At 46.4% G+C, this 25,984-nt stretch overlaps 1 protein-coding gene across 2 annotated transcripts in view; it reads right to left on the bottom strand.

The window, feature by feature from the left end:
* The window catches only part of CACNA1E (calcium voltage-gated channel subunit alpha1 E), a 1,936,751-nt gene that overhangs the window by 293,951 nt on the left and 1,616,816 nt on the right, over positions 1-25,984 (bottom strand). For both annotated transcript variants that reach the window (XM_086955515.1, XM_086955507.1), the window contains exon 23: positions 11,239-11,413. In XM_086955515.1, coding sequence (XP_086811641.1) covers positions 11,239-11,413 — 175 coding nt within the window. The remainder of the gene's footprint in view (positions 1-11,238; positions 11,414-25,984) is intronic.

Here is a 25,984-nt window from a genome sequence, read left to right as displayed (position 1 = left end):
GTGGTATCAAGACACCATCCCCGACCGGAGACCTGCTCTCCCACCCTACAAAAGTACCCCAGGCTCGGAGCTTGCATCGGCACGTTGTTGGACACACCGATGGTGGCAGTTGAGCAGTGAAGCCTCAGTGAGCAGGACCTACAATTGAGCACAGTGCGGGGGTAGGGGTTGGGGTGCAGCAGCTTTGTGCACAGGTGCAGGCAAGCGATGTTCCTGTAGCTATAATCTAATCTCCCCTGTTCCCTCTAGCTACTTTCGTGAGGTTGAGGGGCTCCAGAGGCAATTGATTTGGGACGGACGGGCTCGTATCTCCTTATCTAAACTCACGTTGCCATGGTATGATGGTGGCATAGCCCTTCCGGACAATAAGCGTTACTACTGGGCCTCACAGTTGAGCGCGGGCAACCATGTGACGTATTGCCCGGGCCCCGTCCCTGCCTTCGCTATGGACAAATTACTGTTGCCGGGTGGCAACTTCAACAGGGCTTTGTATTCGAAGGAGCCATTCTGACTTCTGACTGGACCTACAAAATGTGCTGCGCGTGTATGGAGAGATGCGACTGTGGCTACGGGCTGGGGTGATAAGATGACACGGCTGACTCCATTGTATGAATCTGAGAGGTTGGGCAGCCTGTGGCGATCGAAAGGGTTTGATAGATGGGATATGATCGGTATTAGCAAGGTGGAGGATCTTTGGTCCAAAGGCACAGTTAAGTCTTTTGAGGCCCTTAAGGTGGAGTACCAGCTGGACGACAGGGAGTATTTTCGATATCTTCAGGTGCGCCATGCTCTGGTCTCCGTGTTCCCTCCTGGGACGGAGATCCCCCAGTCGTCGCCGCTCGAGGATCGTATTCTGGACGGCCACGTGCCTGACAGTACGATTTCCTTGATTTATAAAAAGCTCATTAATACCAGAGCTGATCTTCTGGTGCGGCTCCGGGCCTCCTGGATTGCGGACGGCCTCGAACTAGACGACGAGGATTGGCAGATAGCGATCGCCTCCCCTAAAGAGGTGGCTATTCCAGCTCGCCTTCGTTTTGTGCAATTGAAGATCCTCTATCGAGTTTACATGACTGGTACACGTCTGGTTTGAATGGGATACTCGATTGACGGGCTGTGTAAGCGTGGTTGTGGCATGAGTGGCACCTTTCTCCACATCATCTGGGAATGTCCGGTGATCTCCGCTTTCTGGTCCAGCGTGCAGGATATAATAGGGCGGTCACCGGGGTCTCTCTTCTACCTGAGGCGCGTCATTGCCTGCTTAATGTCTGGGAGCCTACGGACTGTACGGCCGCTCAGACCTTTTGGGTGACTCTTGGCAACATGGTTGCCAAGAGGGACATAGCGCAACTCTGGGGTTCTCATAGACCGCCTGGGATAACTGCCTGGAAGGAAAACATGGACTGGTGCATGTTTCAGGAGAAGACGGTCTATGAGGCTCAGGGTCCGTCCCAGGAAGTGGGGCAAGATTTGGTCACAGTGGAATGAGTATCGTGGAGATATCTGCACCCCTCCACTGGAGTACACTGCTAATGTTCCTTTGTCCCCGTAATTGACGTTCCTGAAGACTGACTAATAACATTTCTTTGTGATCCTTTTCACCATCCCCCCGCCCCTCGATAGTAGTCATTAAATTCTTAGAATTTGACTTCCTCCTCCTCTCCACATCGCACCCCAGATATTGCTCTTACCATGTGAGTGTTTGTGATGTTTGTTCTTGTTTTCATCAAAATTATAAAAACGAAACCTAGTCGATCCTTTCTTTATAGTGTTTGATGCCAATGCACCGATATGCTGCGATTTATGGCTTTAATGTTATAATGTGTTGTCTGGTATCCAGATTTTTTGTCATAGCGGCCGGCCCGATTGGGTTGTAGGCGGACGCTATGTACTGTGCAATCTGAAAATAAAGGTTTAAAATAAATAAATAAATAAATAAATAATCTAATCTCTTGCCATATTGCGGGAGGGGTTAAGTGCATCAGCCTGGGTGCGCAGGTGCGAACAAGAGATGTGGCCGAAAGTACTGATGTGATCTCTGACCTCATTCAGTCACATCTGTCTCATTTTAACGACCTGCTGGACCGTACTGTAGGCCTGAACCAGCGGGAAGCGCTACCCTACAGACACTTGAAGAGCGCAGTGCTGCGGGAGGGGTGGGCTGCATCAGCCTGGGTGCACAAGTACGAAAAAGCGTTTTACTGTGCGTAATGATGTCATCCCCGACCTGATTCAGTCTCATCTCTGTCTCATTTTAAGGACCTGCTGGACTGTACTGTAAGCCTGAGCCAGCAGTTAGCCCTGCCCTACAGACATGTGGCGTTCGCTTTTAGGTCACCCTAGTGAGCTCATTACTAAGTGTACATGCACACAGGCTTCCGCCACTGCATTACATGTGCACATTATGCTTCTAGCATGAGCTCTGTTCCTTTGTATGTAAATGTTGGCATAACATGTTATTATTTAACCTTGTTTATTCTCATTCACTCCAACTCCTCTTTGAACCACAAGTACCACAGTTGGTGGATCGTACTTCAAAAACAAAGGATACACTCAACTGGTGTTTTCTATTAATCTTGAAATAAATCTTCATTTAACTCCAGACGTTTCCAGGTAAAAAACCTTCATGCACGTGATGGGAAGATCGTGGTAGCGGTATATGTTGATTCTCCGGGTTAGCGGGCGAAGTGTCAGCACAAGCAGCGCACGAGGTTCAGAGCCACAGTAAGGCACCCTCATCTCCTGCCATAACCTGAGGAAGTGTGACAATTTCACATTTGAGGTACACTGTGACCTCCTGTATTGCAAAGAAACAGGTGTAATTTTTCCTTTTCTTACACTGTTTATAATAAGGCAATTTTTTGTTATAAACTGCCACGTTTTCACCTTTCACTCTCGGTCCTGAAGAAAGCCCATAAGACCTATCAAGGCAATTTGGGCTGAAACATGTCGGCCATTTTTAATCACTAACTTTGAGTGCGTTAGAATCCCTAATAGATTTTCAATACCCTTTGACGGGCTACCCAAATCCAGACCCAATAAAGCGAAGCATCTGGCTCTCCGGGTATTTTAACGAATTTGAGCACTGTCCACATCACTTGATCGCTACTGTTTTAACCATGGGTAAGAACCTCCAGGTGGAGGCTGCATAACCATACTGACCCAATGATTATGCACACATGTGAATGAAGAGCGGAGAATCAACATATACCGCTACCACGATCTTCCCATCACGTGCATGAGGGTTTTTTACCTGAGATACCCCACATACCTCCTGCATACCCTGGTTGTGCAGGACAAGTGATCCTTCCCCCTATGATTACTTGAGATTAAAGTAAAGGAAACTGAATGGATCAGAACTTACTCCTCACTCATATGATTGATTGACTGAATTGATTAAGCCAAAATGGGCGGAGCGGGTGCTCACCCCGTCATGATGCCGTCGACATTCTGATGCCTTCCATCGTGGTATCAAGACACCGTCCCTGACCGGAGACCTGCTCTCCCACCCTACAAAGGTACCCTGGAGTCGGAGCTTGCACCGGCACATCGTTGGACACACCAGTGGGGTCAGGTGATCAATAAAGCCTCAGTGAACAGAACCTGCAATTGAGCACAGTGTCCGGGAAGGTGCTGGGATGCAGCACCCTGGGTGCACAGGTGCAGGCAAGCGATGTTGCCATAGTTAATAATGTAATCTCTGGCCTCATTCATATATTTCATTTTAAGGACTTGTCCGACCACACTCTTTCTCGCGGACTCCAGCGTCCTAGACAAACGGGTGACGGGATGTAAGCACTGAGGGCTGGGTGCAGTAGGCCTACGCGCTGTCTTCTCCTCCCTCTGTTCTTTTGACTCTTTTGACTCTCCCTCCCCTTCTCCCTTCCACCCACTCCCTCTCACTCCCATTCTCACTATCTTCCTTTCATTCGGACTACCTTTCTTGTCCTCTTCCCCATGGCACGCATACATATGTTTAATTTTTGTCTTTCAGGTTTTGCACGCTGCTTCAGGAGGAGTCCTGCCGACGTATTTCATGTTATACTGTTGTTTTTTCTAATAAACTCGCGTTTCCATTTATTTGTGTTGTTTTAATAAAGGTTATTTTTTTCCAATAAATAAGTGAGTGTATCGGTCTTCTCTTTCTGACAACACTTGTCTGTAGTTTATTGTGAAAATCGTCTGTTTATAGGAGGTTATGAGGGAAAACATTTGTAATTTTGTGGGGTTATGAGGGAAAACATTTGTAATTTTGCGGTGCACCTACCAAATATAAACCAACATACTATTACATAAATGAAGCTGTGGTAATTCTACAACTGCAAGGGTTCTATGCGTGAATCACTGTATAACACCATGAGTACTGCCCGTGTGATTACAGAACCAATAAGGCACTGCCTAGGACCACCATGGCTTCATGGACTGCCGAGGCCCACACTGCATATTTAAGTAAAGCCCCGGAGGGTGGCGATCCCCGGACTTTAGTTCGCCTCGAAGCCCCCTGAACAATTAGCAAACAATACCCGGGAAGGTGGCGATCCCCTATGCTGCGAAATGTCTTGGTGCCCTTCCGCGCCTAATTTACATGTGACATTAAGATCCCCAGTCCTACAGAGACCCCGCAATATCCCGCAATATAATAATAGGATTAGCCACAGAACAGTACCCATCAGGAGCCTCATTTAAATCAACGAGTGAGACCCCGCTTTTTATTTTTTCTCAATTCTTACCATCCGGATCCGCTCTATTAAAGCGATACAAGGTTTTCCTCCTCTCGCTTTAACTAGTCAAACAAGGATTTGCTATCAAAGGGTGCAAGCCATGCACCCGCCCTCTAGTAGCAAACATAAATGTCCCGCGGATGCACACCCCGGGACATTGTATGAGCTGCGCCTGGGAGGTCACGCTCCCTAGGACCATGAGGCATTGGTTAGTATAAACGAATACTAACACTACTTACACACGTGTAGTGCAGCAACCAGAGTGTAGTGAAGAGGCAGAGGAAGCACAAAATCTAAAAATATCAATCCTACCAGAGGTCGGATGACATAGTTCAATGAGCCGATGACCCTAGGATGAGTAGAAACAGCTACACAATGAAAATGGATCTTCAGCACAACGCAAGCAACTTTGAAATATTGGTGAGTGCTGCATTCTTTTTACCTTCTCCCGCTCATCGCAAAATGTATGTTGTGAAGAGGCAGACAGCAGTGGATCCGATAAGTAGATTTATTGCAGGAAAACAAGACAACTTAAGCACCCACCAACAGGAGCAGACAGCAAGGCAACCGTCTTCTCCAGCACTGTGTACAAACTCCCCAAGGTTCCCCTCATGACAGCCCTACATTCTAACATTACATACTTACATTCTAGTGGATTTACATACTAACATTCTACTATTTCTTACATTGGAATACTACACAGAGCACATTACTTTACAGCAATGAGTTCATGGTTTTATCCAGGAGTCTTGAGAACGGTAGGGGTGAAAAGTTCGCTTACCACACCCTGTATTATATAAAAGCAAACTAACACTACTTCCACAGGTATACTAAAGCGCCAGAGCACATCACTTTACAGCAATGAGCTCTCGATTTAGGCTCACGGTTTAATACCTGAGTCTTCAGACCAGTAGGAGAAAGTAGTTCGCTACCCTCTCCCTATATACTATAAACGCATACTAACACTACTTGCACAGTTATACTACAGCGGCTAGTATCCTACAGCGCCCATCACCCATCACTTTACAGCAATCAGCTCCGTTTGATCCCCGAGTCTTCACACGGGAAGGCGTGAGTACTTCGCTTCTGGTATAGTATAAACGCACGGTAGTGGTCAGTTGTTCGCTTCCCACTCCCCGTATAGTATAAACGCCTACTAACACTACTTGCACATGTATACTACAGCGTCCAGAGCCCATCTCTTTACAGCAATCACCTCGGTTTGATCCCCAAGTCTCCACACCGGTAGGCGTGAGTACTTTGCTTCCCGCTTCCGATATAGTACAAACCCATGATAGCGGTCAGAAGTTCACCTCCCATTCCCTGTATGGTATAAACACCTACTAACACTACTTGCACGTGTATGCTATAAAGACCAGAGCACATCACTTTACAGCAATGAGCTCACGGTTTAGGCTCTCAGTTTCATACCCAAGTATAGCAGCATATCATCTCAGCACCATGTCACTCTGAGCAACACCATAATTTCAGACTGGTAGGAGTGACTACTTCACTACGCACTCCCCCACAGAGCTTACAGTGCTCCTACCCTCCGTGCTCCTACCCTCCTTTCCTACTTTTTTTGCCCCTTACTCTCTTCAACTGAATCACAAAATGGTGACCAACACTTCCTAGTTGCAACCACTCCCAAGAAAAAATCAGCAAGCTTGTGCTTGTAATGCCTCAGCCAATCAGATGGCAGAATTCCCAAATATCGATATCTGTAAATTTCAATATTTCTCAAAAACTACTGAATGTATTTACATCAAATAAACAAAAGCATGCTTTCTAGACAAACACCCTTCTCTCTGCCAAATTTGGGGTAATTCCGTTCACCCGTTCGACCTGTAGCCTTGTCTATAGTTTACTATGGATAGAGAAAACCCGTTTTGGGACCCCCCTTTTTCTCAGACCCCTCCTAGATGAATCACCCCCACACGACGCCAAAGTTATAAGCAAAACAATAAATGTTCTTCCTATGGAAACTAGGTCCTAACTATAATCGCCACTAGGTAATATATGTATATTTATGTTTATATATGTAGATATATATATATATCCCATGCCGTGATTCTTAGTCCTTCCACAAAGAATCCACTCAAGCCTAATTCCTTGAAGCGTGTAAATTTATTCAAACATGCAGCAAGTAAAACGCTGTATGTTTGAATAAATTTACACGCTTCAAGGAATTGGGCTCGAGTGGATTCTGTGTGGAAGGATTAAGAATCACCGCGTGTGTTTTATGAGGGTCGCAACCTCATCTCGAGCCCGCCGCCATTAAGAGGCAAAGAGACCCGTGACTATTATGGTATAAATGTATAACTATATAGTGAAAGAATTGCTCTGGGATCCGAGTGCGTGAGGTAATCAATCCTTATGATTATTGATGAGGTTCCCCTGGAAGAGAAAGATATTTCCCCTCATTACGCCTCTGTCATGGAAATGCTTCAATATTTACAAGTGCTTGTAAATCTGAGCATGCATCAAAATACATAGGTGGTTGCATGGGAACACTCAAGGTCCACCCATGTAATGCCTACCTGATACAAAGTAATGCAAGGCAATGCTATAAGCTGCCTTGCATTATTTTGTGTTTACTAAACTATGCAAAGCCACGCAAATCGACTTTGCATGGCTTAGTAAATGGCAACATGGATTTTGCATCTGGGTTGCATCAAAAAAGTAACAAAACCCGAAGCAAAATCTTAGTAAATCTTGGCCTTAGTATCTCTCAACAGGGTTCACATGACACATATGTCTGACATCACAGGATATCTATACCAAAAGGTTGAGAGATGGTCTTAAATGCTACCAGTGGGCCTGCGGCACTGATTGTGCAGCCCACTTAAGTAGCCCTTTAAACATGACTCATGCCTGCAATTGCAGCCAGTGTGTGCAGTTTTAAACTGCCATTTCCACCTTGCAATATAGTCCTGTTGCCATGCCTGAACCTTCCTTTTTAATACATATAAATTACCCCTTGTGAAGGCCAGAGGGCTGGGTGCAGACTATTCAAAAAGTTGGACATGTACTTTTACCTGTTTACATGTCCCGGTAGGGGAAAACTCTGAAAATAGTTTCTCACTGCTAGACCTTCCTCTCCCATAGAATAACATTGGGTTATCGTATCACAAGTAATAAGTTATAACTTTTGTGTGGGAGCAGGTATACATTTTGAGTTTGCTGTCTAAAGAATTGGAATGTAAAGCCATGTTTAATTGTAAAGTTGTGTTTTAAGCCACAATTCCGAATATGTCACTTTTAGAAAGTTGTTGTTTTCTTGTCCTGACCATGTGGTTTCTGCTGCCTGTATCCTGGGTCACATGACTAGATGTAGCTGATAGTTGGTCTTTGTCTGCTGCTTCCAGACAGTGGAACAAAGGAAAGACAGGTGTTTCCAGGCTTGATGAGGGGGAGGAGCTGATACCTACCACACTTACATATTACAAAGGCTCTGTCTGAGCACACTCACAAATTGTTTGACACTAGTTTTTGCAAATGGAATTCTCTGCAGAGTCCCCCCAAACTTTTTGCCTCCGTCCTTCTATTTTTACTGAATTTGTTTTTGTTGGCCTTAGGAATCTGTTCACTTGACCACTGCTAACCAGTGTAAACATGTTTGTGCTCTCTTCTTTAATCATGGTAAAATTGGCTCATACCCATTTGGCACATTTTATTTTACTTGTAAGTCACTAGCAAAGTGTCACTACATGTGTCCAGGGCCTGTAAATTAAATGCTATTAGTGGGCCTGCAGCACTGATTGTAATACCCACTTAAGTAGCCCTTTAAAATGATGCCTCAGGCCTGCCATTGCAGCCTGTGTATGCAGTTCAAACTGCTATTTTGACCTGACAAAATAAACTTTTTTGCCTGGCCTAAACCTTCCTTTTAATACATCTAAGTCACCCCTAGGGAAGGCCCTACATAGTGTAGAGGGCCAGGTGCAGTGTTTTAAAAAAAATAACATGTACTTTTACCCTTTTACATGTCCTGGTCCTAAAAAACTCTTTAAATTGTTTTCCACTGCTGCTAAGCCTATCCCTCCCATAGGATAATTTTGGGTTAACTTACTTCAATTAATAAGTGATAACTTGCAATAGGGAGAAGGTAGGAATGCTGAGCTTGATGTCAAAAGAATGGCAAGTTAAAACCCTACTTAATGATAAAGTTGGATTTTAAGTCACAATTCTGAAATTTTACTTCTAGAAAGTTGGCATTTTCTTGTGATGACCATTTGGTGTCTGCTGCCTGTATTCACATGATCAGGTGTAGCTGGCATTTGGTCTTTGTCTATTGCTTCCAGACAGTGAGACAAATGAAAGGTAGTTGTTGGCTAGATGGGCCATTTGTGACTTGATGAAGGGGAAGAGCTGTCACCTAAACACTTACACATCACAAAGGCTCTGCCTGAGCACACTCAGAAAGGATTTGCCACAAGTCAATTGTGACCCCAGACAAGCTGGGGCCAGCGAAGGGAGTCAGGAAATTCCCAATTCCTCTAGGGTTGGAAACCTCCAGACCTTTTCCTGCTTCAAAGTGGGCACCAGTTATATATAATGGACCCTCAGACCCAACTCTTCAGTACACCTCTAGACCTGTGAATGACTGCTCTGCTGCACTGCTGCCTGACTGACAGGACTTGATGGGCATCTCGATCCTAGGACCACCAGAGTGACTCCAAGGGCTAGTTGGCTAGCCTCCTGATCATACCATCAGGTACAGAATAGGATTGGCCCACCTGGAACCTAGCACCTGGGCTATGTCAGCGGCGATTCTTGCCGCCTGGGTGGTGCCATCCCAGTCCTGGACACTTGGAAATGGGCCTGGAGGTGCTCTGGTAGCCCAGCTGTAACCCTGTGGGAAGAAACAATGCAATCATGGCACATCTCCCTGCAGTTCCACTTCGGAACGACTGCTGCACAATGCATCCCCAGCGCAGTGCCTCGTATTGCAGCCTGCAGTCTACTCGGAACTGCCGGTGCCCATCGGATCTTTGGCACAGGCCTTCACATCGCAAGCCTCTTGTTGAAGGCATCCTTGATGATGATGAAGGACTCCGCATCGTAGCCCTGCAGCTCTTCAGAATAGCCGATGTGCAACGCATCCTCAGAGCAAAATTTCAGAGCAGTCCACAACCAGGATTTGACGTACTTTGTTCAGTGGGCCTAACTTTGTCCCTATATTCGGCCGTGCTCCATCGCTGTAGGCGAGAACATATTACTTTGTCCCTGTGGGGCACAACTAGATAACCACAGTTGGTGTTTTGTGCTTTTAGGCACTATTTTCACATACATTTTTAAAATTGCATATTTCTGTTTGAAGTGCTGTGTAAATACTTTACACATTGCCTATAAGTTAAGCCTGGATTGATTTGTGGCATGCTACCAGAAGGTTAAGCACAGGTTAATTTGGGGCTTACTTGTGTTTCACCATGACAAAGATTGTGGTTCCTGCTTGAGTATAGTTGTAACCCCCCCAACCAGTAACCCAATTTCCAACATTCTGCAAGTAGAACGTGAGGCAGAGGTTATTACCAGATGCCTACATGCTGTGGGGGCAAGTATAATGCTGTCATAGCCTCAGAACATTATAACGTGCCAGTACAATCTAAGAGCAGATAGCATTTACGCCTATACTCTGACTAGACAAATCGTGTATCAACATAGCACAAGTGCACATACCATGTACTAATTTAGATTAAGGTAGGGCACATCATTTTACTGCAGCCTGAATAGAAGCACTAGATGGCAGTGTAAGCTGAAGGCATATGCAACTATACCACACGCTATGTAGCCTGACTTGATCTCCATTGCCAAAAAACAAATCTGTTACTATGGTCTAAAGATAAGGACAACCGTATCACTAGAGTCTGAAAGGAGACACAGCATGCTTCTGTACACAGAGAGTAGAAGAATAAAATCCTCTAACCGAAAGAGATCACCCATTATGAGCCGCTATGCTTCAAGTGCATAAGTGATGCTTGTGTGGACAGTGAGAGAGCATATACAACCGGGCCCTCAGCATGGGACAAATTATTACTTGGGCTTGTAGTCTAAGATCATAGCTAGCGTGTTTACTTAGTTCTTGAAAAGAACATATATCCTACAGTCTCTGAGCTGAAAAAGGGCCCCAAACACTGACAGCTCTGATTATGCAGTGGCTTTACGTTCTGAGTTACTGCGCATATTTACTTTTGTTCTATAATCAGTCACCACATGCTTTGTGTGAGCAGCGTTATAGAGTTCCTAAATGTACACCATACCTTTTTTTGTGCCAGTTAAAAGCGCCTGAAGCTATATTCTGTTTACACAGGCCAAATTAGTTTTCATCCCTGGGCTCAGACCATATGGCCGTATTAGCCTCCGAACTCAGATTACATGCCTCTATGTTTGGAACACAGGACATATGTGGTCTATTGTGTGCGCATTGGGCGAATATTAACAGAACCTAAATGCACAGGCCATATCTACTTATATAATGTAGGATTCCTATAGCATGAGAGCCATAATAACTCACGGGTTGGTGGAGCTGAAGATGAACATAGAGCTGTAAGGCACAATGGCTTTGGGAGACTCCAAGCCTTTCTCCTTCATCTTCATCACCCTGGCATCGCCTTCATCTTCCTCCTCTTCCTCCTCTTTGGTCAGTCTCTCCTTCAGAGGGCTCGCCTCTCCGTCCATCTTCTCACTCACTGTAGAAATAAAAGAGGCCCATGACAATCTCTTCTGCCTGAGGATTTCTCTCAAGGTTTGTACCATAACCCTGAGACATGAATCTTGCTAAAAAAGCAATGGCGGGCATCAGGTTCTAAAGCAATCACCCTAGCATGCCAACTGGCTTTGCAGACTGTAGCACAGAGTCCTGAGGTCAGTTGCCAGATAGAATGAAGAGTACCTGTCAGTCAAAGACTGAGACAATGCATACTACCAATTTGGTACAATTGTCAACTCCAATGAGCTAAACCTATTGGATGAGGTTTCGCAAGGCATCACTGACACTCAGAGCTACGAGCGACTACAGCTGAGGAAGAAGGAAGCAGTAATGTGACAGAGGAAAGAACAACATGAGTAAGTAGGTAGAGAGTACAAAAATAAATATGTATGGTGAGAAAGAGAAGGACTAGGATGGAAGAAAGAAGTAAGAAAAAAAGATAACACAACATAAATGGGTTGGAAAAGCTAGAGGAGTCCTGCACAAAGAAAAAAGTCAGGGGAGAAGTAAAGCTCAGAAATAGAGGGTAGAGATTAAATGTCAAGATGTGACAGACATATACCAATGTTGTGAAAGCTAAAGCTGATCGAAAAGAGGGATAACTATAAGGAGAGACACGTCTGTAGAGTACAGATTTAGAATTAAGAGGAGAGGAAAGAGGAGGTGACAGAAAACAAAGATGCTAAGAAAGACACAGTGCAAAGGGAAACATGAATTTCATATATGTCATGTGAGAAAGGACCCACAAAGATTTGACCTTGTTCTGAGGATTAAATTCTATAGCCCTCATTACAAGTTAGTCGGAAGAAGTGAGCTATTTCAGCATGTGAATTAAATACTATTACCTCAGAGTGAAGTATTGCATATGTGATAAATATCTCGTATTCTGACTTTTTAACTTGCCACCGAGGCATAACATGGGAAATAGGTATTTAACATGCCGAATTCTGCATGTTTTGTGTTTTCTATGGGTCTTTTCCCCAGATAAATTTGTGCAGGTTTGACCTGTCCGAATTTAACAGGGTGAAACTACGAGGGTGTGATAATTATCACACAACTTGTAATTTCGATCCCCGAGTTTGTGCAGGGATCATAATTTAAATAACCAAAAAGGAGTCCCTCATGGGCGAGCAGTACCCCTCACCCACCAGGGTTACCCCATGGTGGCATGCTTCATCATAGGGTTCCTCCCTAACCTTCTACGGAAAGGAGCGTGCTGCTACCAGCGAAGACGGGGGAGCACTAATTGCAAGATGTTCCTATACACCTATGCTGACAGATTGGATATTGGAGTGGGTTTACTTATATACAAAAAAGCAGATTTAAAATAGCTAACTAGTGGGATAAAGATAATTTATTAACTCCCCTTGTTGATATGGTTAAAATATGGGGATGTCGGGAAATGCTTAAGGTATATGACTCACTGTTTCACTGGTCTACTAGTTTCATGCCCTAACCCAAGGCTTAAACTGGCATGTCGACCTGGCAAGTGCGCCCACTTGCCAGGCCCTAACCTTCCCTTTTCTTACAAGTAAGGCACTCCTGGGGTAAACTGGTGTAGTGTCCATTTGTGGTGTTATCACTGTATTACTGTGTGTTTTGAGTACAGATACTTTACACATTGCCTTTGGGATAAGCCTGTCTGCTTGTGCCAAGCTACCCAGGTGGTGAACATGGGTTATGTAAAGCGTGTATCCCCCTTCCCCTGACTAGAAGCAAGGGTCCCTATTTGGACAAAGGTACCTACCTCTGCCAACTAGAGACCCCCCATTTCTAACAATGGTGGTCAGCGGTGAGCATTTGAACCTTTATTTGTACTTGACCCGCAGTGATTGCTGTACATCCCTAGTTTAGTGCAGACAACTACACAACCACATACTGCGTTTTATTTTTGGTTCAATTTTTGATCTGACCCTTTAAGTATCCACGTACCATGTCTCTAAATGGTAAGCCAGCAGAGGAAGCAGAATTGGAGTTTAGCATCGAAATGTTGCATACCTACAAAGTAGATCATCTCAAACAATTTTGCAAAAACTTTGGATGCCCCATTAAAAGCACCTCTAGGAAAGAGGAGCTGCAGAAGGTCTTGAGTGTTTGGTGGGAGGCCATAGAAGCTTGGGAGACAGATGATGCAGATGAGGATGGAGGGGGTGTGCCAGAAGGCGGTTTCAGATCCAAGGATTTGCCTGTGGGGAGAGCAGCCTTTATGGATGGCAGCAATCATTCTTCCTAGGATTGGGTTCTAGAGGAAATGAAGGAAAGGCAAAGGGCCAGGGATCATTAGTTGGAGGTCTTGAGGCTCCAAACCAAGGCAGAGGAGAGCAAAAATGCTTGGAGGAAAATAAATTGATCTTGGCACATGAGTTGAGCTTGAATGAGCTGGACATCAAGGCCAAACAGGCAGAGTCCAGTAGAAATGGTGGCAGCCTACAGCCAGTGCAAAGGGTTAAGGTTTACATTCCCATGGACCTAGTACAGAATTTCCTGAAGGGGGAGGATATTTATGCCTGGTTTGCATCTTATGCGTAGGGCAGCAATGCATATGAATGAGGTCCCTGATAAGAATTGGGGGAGGGCCTGTGGAGACACTTTGAGGCCAATGGAAGAAACACCCTGACACCTTTGGAGGAGGTGGGTGCTCTAACCTACCCTAATATGAAGGAAGCTTTATTCCTCAGGTATAGGCTCACACCGGAACAGTACCAGGAAAAGTTTAGGTCTTTTAAGAAGTGTCAATCCAATAAGCGGTATGAGTGTGTGAACCTTTATTACAGAGCACTGGATAGTTAGAAGAAGGGCAGCAAGGTAACTGATTACCAGGGGTTGTACAATCTGATTGGTTGGGAGCACTTGCGTAGTCTTTGTATTCCAGAGCTGCGCCAGCATCTGAAGGAAAGTAGGCTCATTGATCCCAGGAAGCTTGCTCAGGAGGTGGAACGCTGGACGAGTTCCAGGGTCCACAACGGGTATGTGGAAACCCAGCCAAATGTGGACAGGGTCCCTAGCAGAAGAGTGGGGGGGGGCAAGGGAAATCAAAAGGAGTTCTCTAAAAAGCCCCAAAATAGTTCCCAGGGTAAAGATTCCCACACCCCCAGTTCTAAAAAGCCATGGCCCACTAAGGGTAGACCAGACAACCGGGGTCCCCACAAGTGTTATGCATGTGGTCAGGAGGGTCACGTGCAGAATGATCCCAAGTGCCCCGAGTCACCACCAGCACCCACTGGGGCACCGTTACTGGGATTAGTTAGTGTAGTGCTAGGGGAGGAGTTGGTTCCTACTGAGGGTGGGGAGCCTGCTTTGATGACCCTTATATCATTAGGAGATAGATAGCTGGTCCAAGAAACCTGCATGCCAGATAACACCAAAATGTACCTGTAATGGGTGACTGTCAGTTGGAGGAGGGTGGAGGCTCTCAGAGACACTGGTGCCAGTGTGACATCTGTCAGGTGTCAATGGGTGTCTGAAGAGCAAGTCATCCCTAATATGCTTTGCCCTAATATGCTTAAGAACGGTGATGGATTAAACCCAGATCTTTTGACTGGGTGTGAGTGTTTGATTGATTTAGATGCTCCGTCCATCACCACCCCCTTTTGTACCGATTTTGGCCGCCATAAGTGTGGCAGGGTATGCTCAGACGTGAGTCCCTTGCTCACTTTGCCACTAGATTCAAGCAAGCCGGGCTGAAGACGGCTGGAATGCCAGAAACCAGTCCTCAGAAGCTTGTTTCCGGTCCAGGGAAGACATGGCTTGGCAGTTTGGGCTGGACTGTTCCCATGAGGCACAGGGTCAGACTGATTTGCATATAGCCATGTCTGAACTGGGGTGGCAGAGAGGGCTAAAGAACGGTGATGGATTAAACCCAGATCTTTTGACTGGGTGTGAGTGTTTGATTGATTCAGATGCTCCGTCCATCACCACCCCCTTTTGTACCGCTTTTGGCCGCCATAAGTGTGGCAGGGTATGCTCAGACGTGAGTCCCTTGCTCACTTTGCCACTGGATTCAAGCAAGCCTGGTTGAAGTTGGCTGGAATGCCAGAAACCGGTCCTCGGAAGCTTGTTTTCGGTCTAGGGAAGACATGGCTTGGCAGTTCGGGCTGGACTGTTCCCATGAGGCACAGAGTCAGACTGATTTGCATATAGCCATGTCTGAACTGGGGTGGCAGAGTGGGCTAAAGAACGGTGATGGATTAAACCCAGATCTTTTGACTGGGTGTGAGTGTTTGATTGATTCAGATGCTCCATCCATCACCACCCCCTTTTGTACCGCTTTTGGCCGCCATAAGTGTGGCAGGGTATGCTCAGACGTGAGTCCCTTGCTCACTTTGCCACTAGATTCAAGCAAGCCGGGATGAAGACGGCTGGAATGCCAGAAACCAGTCCTCAGAAGCTTGTTTCCGGTCCAGGGAAGACATGGCTTGGCAGTTCGGGCTGGACTGTTCCCATGAGGCACAGGGTCAGACTGATTTGCATATAGCCATGTCTGAACTGGGGTGGCAGAGTGGGCTAAAGAACGGTGATGGATTAAACCCAGATCTTTTGACTGGGTGTGAGTGTTTGATTGATTCAGATGCTCCGTCCATCACCACCCCCTTTTGTACCGCTTTTGGCCGCCATAAGTGTGGAAGGTTATGCTCAGACGTGAGTCCCTTGCTCACTTTGCCACTAGATTCAAGCAAGCCGGGATGAAGACGGCTGGAATGCCAGAAACCAGTCCTCAGAAGCTTGTTTCCGGTCCAGGGAAGACATGGCTTGGCAGTTCGGGCTGGACTGTTCCCATGAGGCACAGGGTCAGACTGATTTGCATATAGCCATGTCTGAACTGGGGTGGCAGAGTGGGCTAAAGAACGGTAATGGATTAAACCCAGATCTTTTGACTGGGTGTGAGTGTTTGATTGATTCAGATGCTCCGTCCATCACCACCCCCTTTTGTACCCCTGTAGTTGCTGCAGACAATTCTGAGCACCTGTGTAAGCTGGTGCAGGTTCCCTTAGAGTGGGGGGCGGGGCTCAGGTTCCTTGAAAGTTATTCTAAGTCTGTCCAAGCCTGTTGACTGTCTGCTTGACAATGACCTGGAGAAGTCCCCTTGGGAGGGGGTGGAGTGCCAGGCTCATTTAAAGATGTTGGGTTTGCCTGCGAGGGCCTGTGTGACCACTCAGTCAATGGCAGCCAGTAGGGGTACTCAAGAGGGCCTGGAGCCTGAAACAGTGGCCCAGGTGCCTGCCTGAAAAAGAAGGGACAGGGGGGATGGGAAACCCACCCCAGAATTTCCCACCGTCCAGGAGAAGGCAGACCCTGATGGGGATGCCTTGGAACCTACAGGAGAGCAAGTGGCAGACTGGGAGACCTGCCTGATCTGACCCATAGGCTGCAGGAAAGAGGACCATCCAGGGAAGAGCTCTGCAATCGCAGGTGGAGTACCCACTCTTGTTGGTTTGCAGCAGCAGGCTGCAGGTGGTCTGTCTGGATCACATTTGATTTATTGGGAGAATGATCTCCTATACAGTGAACTAAAGGTTGCTGAGTCCGGGGCAGCCTGTGTGCTGGTGGTACCCGCATGCTACATGCCATTGCTGCTGGGTCTGGCTCATGACGTGCCTTTGGCAGGACATTTGTGGTGCCACAAGACCCATCACAGGCTTTTTACCCACTTTTAATGCAGCAGCACGTTGGCACAAATTGTAGGTCTTGTCAGACTTGCCAGGCAAGTGACAAGAGTGGAGGGAAGTGTAAGGCACCCCCCAACTCTCTCCTGTGGTGAGCACCCCTTTCGAGCGGGGTGGGCATCAACATTGTGGGCCACTGGAACCTAAGACAGCCTTAGGCAACAAGTTTGTCTTGGTGGACCATTCCATGGGTTACCCGGAAGCTGTTCCTCTCAGGACAATCACGGCCCCTGTGGTGAGCCGTGCATTGATGGGGATCTTGTCCCGTGTGGGGTTCCCAGAGAGGTGGTCTTTGACCATGGTACCAACTTCATATTTAGGTATATAAACTCATTGTGGGAGGAGTGCAGTGTAATGTACAAATTCACCACTCCTTACCATCGCCAAGGAAATGGGTTGGTTGAGAGATTCAACCAAACCCTGAAAGGCATGATAAAGGGTTTTGCAGAACCCATGAGACATAAGTGGGACATCTTCGTATCATGCCTGTTGTTTACCTACAGGGAAGTACCGCAGAAATTCTTAGGGCTCAGAACCCTTCGAATTACTGTATGAACACCCTGTGAGAGGACCTCTGAGTCTGGTAAAGGAGGGCTGGGAGAAAACTCCTGGTAAGACCACCCAAGATGTGTTCAGCTAAATGCTAGCCATCAGAAACCAGAGTCTGAGCTTCAGGAAAATCGCTCAGGCGAACCTGGAAGCCAGCCAGGAGCAGATGAAATGTTGATACAACCAGAATACCACTCTGGTTGAGTTTCAGCCTGCAAAAAAGTGTGGGTGATGGCACCAGTGGAGCCTTGTGTGCTCCAAGACAAATGGACTGGTTCATTTGAGGTGTTGGAGCGCAAGAGTGGTGTCACCTACTTGGTCAACTTGCAGACTCTCAGGAACCCTTTGAGGATTTTGCACGTGAACTGCCTCAAACCTCAAACCTTACTTTGAGAGATCTGAAGTAATAATGCTCCTGGCAACAGATGATGGAATGAAGAGGAGAGTGAGCCTCTTACTGACCTCCTTTCCGCCAAGGAGCATGATGGGTCAGTGGATGGAGTGAGCCTCTCTCTCACTCTGACCCCACAGCAGCAGAGCAAATGTTGCCAGGTGCTGGGACAGTTCATCTCCCTGTTCTCCCTGACTCCAGGAATCACCAATTGGTGTGTCCATGATGTGGACACTGGGGACAGTTTACCTGTAAAATATAACATTTACAGGGTAACTGACAAAGTCAATGCCAGCATCAAGGAAGGGTTTTCCAAGATGTTGGCATTAGGGGTGCTAGAGTCCTCCAGCAGCCTCTGGGCTAGACCAGCGGTCGTGGTTCAGAAAACTGCTGCACCCTGTGCCACTCCTGAACTCTGATCCGTGTGGACTACAGTGGGCTCAATGCCATCACCAGGACTGATGCACACCCCATCCCCAGAGCTGATGAGTTCATTGACCGGCTGGGAGCTGGCCGGTACCTTAGTACGTTTGATCTAACAACAGGGTACTGGCAGATTGCCTTGACGGATGAGGTAAGAGAGAGGTATGCATTTTCAACGCCAGAGGGGCACTACCAGTTCTGTGTTATGCCCTTTGGGATGAAGAATGCCCCCGCCAAATTCCAGAGACTGGTCAACCAGGTACTGAACAGACTGGAGAAATTTAGTGCCGCCTACTTGGATGACATTGCTGTATTCAGCTCCAGCTGGGAGGAACACTTGCAACACCTCTGTGAAGTGTTGAAAGGTCTGCAGAAGGCAGTCCTCACTATCAAGGCCAGGAAATGCCTGATAGGACAGGGATCTGTGGTATACTTATGGCACCAGGTAGGAAACATCCAGGTGGTGCCCCTCAATCATAAGATCAATACAATACTGGTTTGGGAGCCCCCCAAGACCCAGACAGAGGTGAGAGCTTTTTTAGGTGTCACCAGGTACTACAGACGGTTTGTCAAGGGATATGGCACCATTGTTGCCCCCTTGACAGAGCTGACTTCAAGGAAGCAGCCAAGGTAAGTGATCTAGACCGATGCCTGTCAGGCCGCTTTTGATGCCCTGAAATCTGCCATTTGCACAGTGCCCATGCTCAAGGCACCCAACTTCTCCCAAGAATTTGTTGTGCAGACAGATGCTTCAGACTATGGTGTGGGAGAAGTACTCTCACAATTGAATGATGAGGGCTTGGACCAACCTATAGCTTTCATTAGTAGAAGGCTACTTCACAGGGAACAGAGGCGGTGTGCAATTGAGAGAGAAGCTTTTGCTGTGGTCTGGGCGCTGAAGAAGCTACGACCCTACTTGTTTAGGACTCACTTTCGGGTTCAGACAGACCACAGGCCCCTCAGATGGTTGATGCAAATGAGGGGTGAGAACCCAAACCTGTTGAGGTGGTCCATCTCGCTACAGGAAAAGGACTTTATGGTGGAACACTGCCATGGTACAGAACACGCCAATGTTGATACTCTGTCCAGATATTTTCACCTTTAGTGATGAGAACTCCCAAGAGGGTGGGTTGTTCTCCCCACCTTTCAGCTGGAGGGGACACATGTTAGACTTGGCGTCTTTGGCGTGGTTTCCCCTGACGTTTTGCCTCTACCTCCTGTATTTATGATGCTGTGTTGGGTTTTGTTTTTGCTGGCTTAGATGCGTTGGGCACTTTGCCACTGCTGATCAGTGTCAAAGTGCAAGTGATCTCTGCCTAAATTGTTATTACAATTGGTTTTTCCTAATTGGCATATTTGATTTACTGGTAAGTCCCTAGTAAAGTGCACTGAGTGTGCCAGGGCCTGTAAATCAAATGCTCCTAGAGGGCCTGCATCACTAATTGTGCAACACACATAAGTAGCCCTGAGAAGGTATCTCAATGCTGCTACTGCGGTATCTGCGCACAGTTTAAAACTGACATGTTGACCTGCAAGTGCACCGACTTGCCTGGCCCTAACCTTACCTTTTCTAACATGTAAGACACCCCTCAGGTAGGCTTAAGGTACCCCATGGGCAGGGGTCAGTGTTTGTGAAAGGTTGGACATGTACTGGTTTGTGTGACATGTCCTGGTAGTGAAATACTGCCAATTTCGTTTTTCACTACCTAGGGCCCGATTCACAGAACTAACTTAAGACAAAATCCTAAACTTACTACTTTTGGTATTCACAGAAGTTAGGATTTTGTCTTAAGTTTGTCTTAAGACAGACTTAAGACAGACTTAAGGTAGTATTTGGTCTTAAGTCTGTCTTAAGACAAACTTAAGACAAAATCCTAACTTCTGTGAATACCAAAAGTAGTAATTTTAGGATTTTGCCTTAAGTTAGTTCTGTGAACCAGGCCCTGACAGTCTAATCTGTCTTATAGCATAGAATGGGAAATACTTTGTAACATTTTACAAGTATAACTTCCCATTGGGGCAAGATATAGAAATTAAGTTTAGCTCTCTGAACTCAGAATTAAATAACACATATTTTAGTAAATATGGTTTTTAAATTGGGTGCTTGAAAATGCCACTTTTACAAAGTAGGCATTTTCTTGTTTAAAAAAATATATATTTTTTTATTAACAAAGAAGGTTATTAGGTGACATTAGCGGCTCTCACACGTGTCGATGTTACATTTCCATATGTTCAGAATAATAAATACAAAATATAGATAATGGATAACGGGGACTCATGCGCCTCTACTTCTTCCAGATGTATCGGGGGCGTACAGATATCTCCACGGTATCGATTCTAAGCTTCCCATATCTTCCCCCACTTCTCAGGACAACCCCTGGCTACATAGACCGAACATGCGCCAATCCAAATCTTTCACTCACTTCACAACCCGGGGTGGCTGACTGTCTCCCCACAGCTGAGCAATGTTAGGTTTATCTACCATACATGCCAAAGTTACCCATTGTCTCCCATACACACTCAGATCTTTGGGTTCCCAAACGTTTAATATGCACCTGCGAGCCTCCGGCCGTATCTCCACCCGTCTCGCAGCGGATCATGGATCTTCACCCAATACTTCTGCACCTCCGTACAGTGCCACAATATATGCATGAAGGTTCCAAGCTCTCCACACCCCTCCGACATTCCCCAGTCTCCATTCGATCCATACGAACCAGACGAGGACCCGTAACATATGACCTGTGTAAAATCTTCAGTTGCACTAATCTGAGCCTCATCTGTATCGCTACCACCCTTGGAGAGGAGACCGCCTCTCGTTAATCTTCGTCATCTAGCTCCAACCCATCTGTACTCCAGTGCGTCCTGATAAGTACCAGCGGGTCTTCCACATTATTTATGAGCTTTTTATATATTAAAGAGATTGTCTTCTCTGGGAGGTGTCCGTCCAACACTCGGTCTTCAAAAGGGGAAGCGTCGGGAAGCGTTGTGTCTCTGGGGATATGTGTAAGCAGAGCATGCCTAATCTGGAGATAACGGTAGTGCTCACTGTTGTGAAGGTGGTATTGTCGCTTGAGGGAATTAAATGTGTGAACCGTGCCCACCCCCAAATGTCTTTGATCTGCGTGATCCCAATAAGATCCCATTTGTCAAATCCCTTGGACTTCCATAACCTTCCCAGTTTCTCCGAGCTCCATAATGGGGCGGAGAGTGTGAGCTTCCCCTCCCACTTGAGATGCCTGTTGGCCACGTTCCACACCTGCACGGCGTGTGCCGTTGGTCCCGCAAATCAGTCTTGACCCTGTGCCTCATGGGAACAGTCCTGAACTGCCAAGCCATGTCTTCCCTGGACCGGAATCAAGCATCCTAGGACCGGTTTCTGGCTATCAGCGTCATCAGCCAGGATAGCTTGACTTCAGTGGTGTAGTGAGCACGGGACCTGGCTTAGCAGTTCGGTCTGGACTGTTTCCATGAGGCACAGGGTCAAGACTGATTTGCATGTGGCCATGTCTGAACTGGGGTGGCTTGGTGAGCAAAGTAACAATGGATTAAACCCAGATCTGTGACTGGGGGTGAATGTTTTGCCATTGTCCAACATTCCGTCCATCATGTTGTGTGTTTTGCTGTCCGCCCTAAGTGGGAAGGGGAAGCCCAGATGTGGGCCCCGTGCTCACTACGCCACTGGAGTCAAGCTATCCTGGCTGAAGACGGCTGATAGCCAGAAACCGGTTTTAGGATGCTTAATTCCGGTCCAGAGAAGACATGGCTTGACAATTCGGTCTGGACTGTTTCCATGAGACACAGGGTCCGACTGATTTGCATATGGCCATGTCTGAACTGGGGTGGCTTGGTGAGCAAAGTAACAATGGATTAAACCCAGATCTGTGACTAGGGGTGAATGTTTTGCCATTGTCCAACATTCCGTCCATCATCGTGTGTGTTTTGCTGTCCGCCCTATGTGGGAAGGGTAAGCCCACATGTGGGTCCCATGCTCACTACGCCACTGGAGTCAAGCTATCCTGGCTGAAGATGGCTGATAGCCAGAAACCGGTCCTAGGATGCTTGATTCCGGTCTAGGGAAGACATGGCTTGGCAGTTCGGGCCGGACTGTTCCCATGAGGCACAGGGTCAAGACTGATTTGCATATGGCCATGTCTGAACTGGGGTGGCTTGGTGAGCAAAATAACGATGGATTGAACCCAGATCTGTGACTGGGGGTGAATGTTTCGCCATTGTGCAACATTCCGTCCATCATCTTGTGTGCTTTGCTGTTCACCCTATGTGGGAAGGGTATGCCCAGGCGTGGGTCCCGTGCTCACTAGGCCACTGGAGTCAAGCTATCCTGGCTGAAGAAGGCTGATAGCCAGAAACCGGTCCAAGGATGCTGAATTCCGGTCCAGAGAAGACATGGCTTGGCAGTTCGGTCTGGACTGTTCCCATGAGGCACAGGGTCAAGACTGATTTGCATATGGCCATGTCTGAACTGGGGTGGCTTGGTGAGCAAAGTAACAATGGATTAAACCCAGATCTGTGACTGGGGGTGAATGTTTTGCCATTGTGCAACATTCCGTCCACCATCTTGTGTGTTTTGCTATTCCAGGTTTGGGCCTCTGGAGGTTGTTCCTGCTGTTGGGAGCTGGAAGAAACCTATGTGAAATAAGAAAACCTGTTTCCGACACCGTCAGTGATGCCGCTGTGAGTCAGTGACCTGCACCAAGGTCAGGTGCACCGCTCGTGAAGTGCACAACGCACAGCCTAACCTGCACCGCAGCTCCGATGCCCTTAGACACCTGCAATTATTGCCATTTCCCAATGCCAGCGCTCGCACCGACACTGTCATCGCCAGGGCCTGCATCCTGTTATCACAGCAACGATAACCAACGAGGGTGACTCCACGAACTTGCAGTCTTTACGTCATCACCAGAACCAATGTCTCACCACCAAAGCAACTGTCTTCCCCTGTCCTGGATTCAATACGTTGACTCCTTGCGGACACAACGCCTCACTTCCCTCGTGGCAGCCTGGGACCGTGCCTCGAACTTGACACTGAGGCCTCACCTCCACGATGCTGTGCATCGTCATAAACTTCGTTTCCAACGTACTGTTTGTTTAGGGGTCTGTGTGACTCCATGCCCAACGCCGCACTCATCGTGGTCAGCGCCGTACTTTGGATTTATTGCATTCACGACGTCGCAATAGCCTCAGGTGGAGGTTTTTGTTTTCTATGTCCTTTATTTTTTCATAACTGTTCTAATGTCATATATTATTACATGTATGTTGGATTTTTGTAGTTTTGGTCTTGTTGAGTTTACATAAAGACACTTTATATTTCTAAAATGGCATGGTGCCCATTTGAGGTGTTATCGCTGTTTACTGTGTGTTTTAAGTACAAATACTTTACACATTGCCTTTAGGATAGGCCTGTCTGCTCATGCCAATCTACCTAAGTGGTGGGCAGGGGTTATCTAAAGTGTGAATCTATCTTACCCTGACTAGAAGCAAGGGTCCCTACTTGGACAAAGGTACTTACCTCTGCCAACCAGAGACCCCCATTTCCAACAAGTATCATCTGCATAGGACAGGATTTCAAACCCACAGGGGCCACATAGATATAAAAGAGCACGGGCCTCAGTGATGAACCCTAGGGAAACCCTCAGCTATTGGTTCCAATTCTTGATTTAAAAGGATACAAAGAAACTACGAGTTCTAGCTTTGAGAAAGTCCCTAAATCAGGCTAGCGCCTGCGCATGTACTCTGATGCCATACAGTCTTCGCATAAGGACGGGCTGGGATACTGTGTCAAAAGCAAATACAATAAAACCAACATTGCTGGTCAGCCTTCATCCAGAGTAATCCTTATAGAGTCGGTGACAACCATAAGAGCTGTTTCAGTACTATGAGCTGCTCTGCAACCAGACTGGGAAGGGTCCAGTATAAGAATGTTCTCTAGGTACTGGGAGAATTCTTTATTGATCAGTTTTGCCGTGATCTTACTGAGGAATGGAACAAAATAGGTTGAGAATTTGCTAAATTTATCACGTCTACAGTGGGGGTTTTTTAAGACGTGGAAGCTAAACTCAGACTTCCAATTTTTTGGCACCTTGGCTAATTCTAAAGACAGATGAACCAATTCTGTAAAATGAGGCGCCAGCAGTGGGGACAAGGAGGTAATATATGCATAGGACAGAGATCCTCAGGTGACGCTGACTTAACTTTTATTACTATCTTTTCTTGGGTAATCTTGGGTAATCAGGTTGGACCTTCCTAATAGCCCTAGGGCATTTAGTGGAGGCAGGTTATAACCTGCCTTATCATCTGACGGCTCAAATTGGTAGGAAAACTCCTCATATATTTTGCTGATCTTCTTACAAAGATAACTCTCAAGAGAATCAAATAAATACTGGGAAGCAGGAATTGATGTCCTGCAGGCATCCGGCTTTATAAATTCATTAAAAGATTCAAAAAGTCTTTCTCACCAAAATGCATAATTGCTCAATACTCAGCATAATAAACATTAGTACACCACCCTCAGCTGTCCATGGGATATTATAAGGGCTGAATTGTAGACACCTCTGTCCTGGGGGGATATGATCTTTTGCCACTTCCGTTCCAGTATCTCACAATTAGATTTTTCCTGTCTAAGGTCCTCAATATACCCAGCTGCTTGATTTTTGGTATGCCTCTTCTTGAAAGGTGTAAGCAGGGCCACCTGATCGAGGGCCTTTTTAAAAGAGTCCTGATTACTAAAGAGTACCCCATCAATATAAGCAAAACTCTTCAGATACAGGAATTGGAGACAATTCCCTACATTCGCTTGGTTGATTTTTTCCATGGCCGTACCAACTGATTTTCTTTTTTCTTTTGATGGCTACCATTGCTAGCCCGAGGTCATTCAAATCCAATAAAATGGTGACCAGGCCAGGTTAGTGGTTTGGGTTGATCAACCTTCAAGCAGGGAGTTGCTGAATATTAAGTCTAGTGTGTGGCCCACTGTGTGAGTCAGGTTCTCCATCATTTGCATTGGTCAGACCATCTCAAAGTCCATCAGCAATTGATTGACTTCCTTATCTGTTAAGTCCTCTCCATGATAATTAAAATCACTCAGTAACAGGAAATATTCTGTCTCCAGAATATAGGAGGAAATCAAGTCTACCAGCATAAGACTAAATTCTTTCCAGCGACCAGGCAGGTGGTAGATCAGAACTCCTGCCATGAATTACGAGTAGGTGAATAGAACCTAAGTACATTCTTCTCTAGCTGATTGAAGAGATGTGTGTCAATTATAGAGACCTTCAATCTACTAGAAAAAGCAATTGCCGCCCCACCTGCAACTCTGATTTCCCTATCCACTTTTACCGCTTTATTACTATCAAAGAAATCAATAGAGATGTGTCCAATGAACTTGTGTTAGACTGTTTTAAGCATAGGAGGTCTGTGTGTTGCACTCAAACTCATCGTATTACCATCTCTCACATCTCACTACTTCTCACATTCACTTTATCAGGACTCTGTCTGGTTTACAGGACTA

Source organism: Lissotriton vulgaris, chromosome 1_1 (assembly GCF_964263255.1).
Source record: "Lissotriton vulgaris chromosome 1_1, aLisVul1.2, whole genome shotgun sequence".
NCBI lineage: Eukaryota > Metazoa > Chordata > Amphibia > Caudata > Salamandridae > Lissotriton > Lissotriton vulgaris.
Note: the sequence above shows the minus strand (reverse complement) of the source record. Positions and strands in the feature narration are given on the sequence as shown.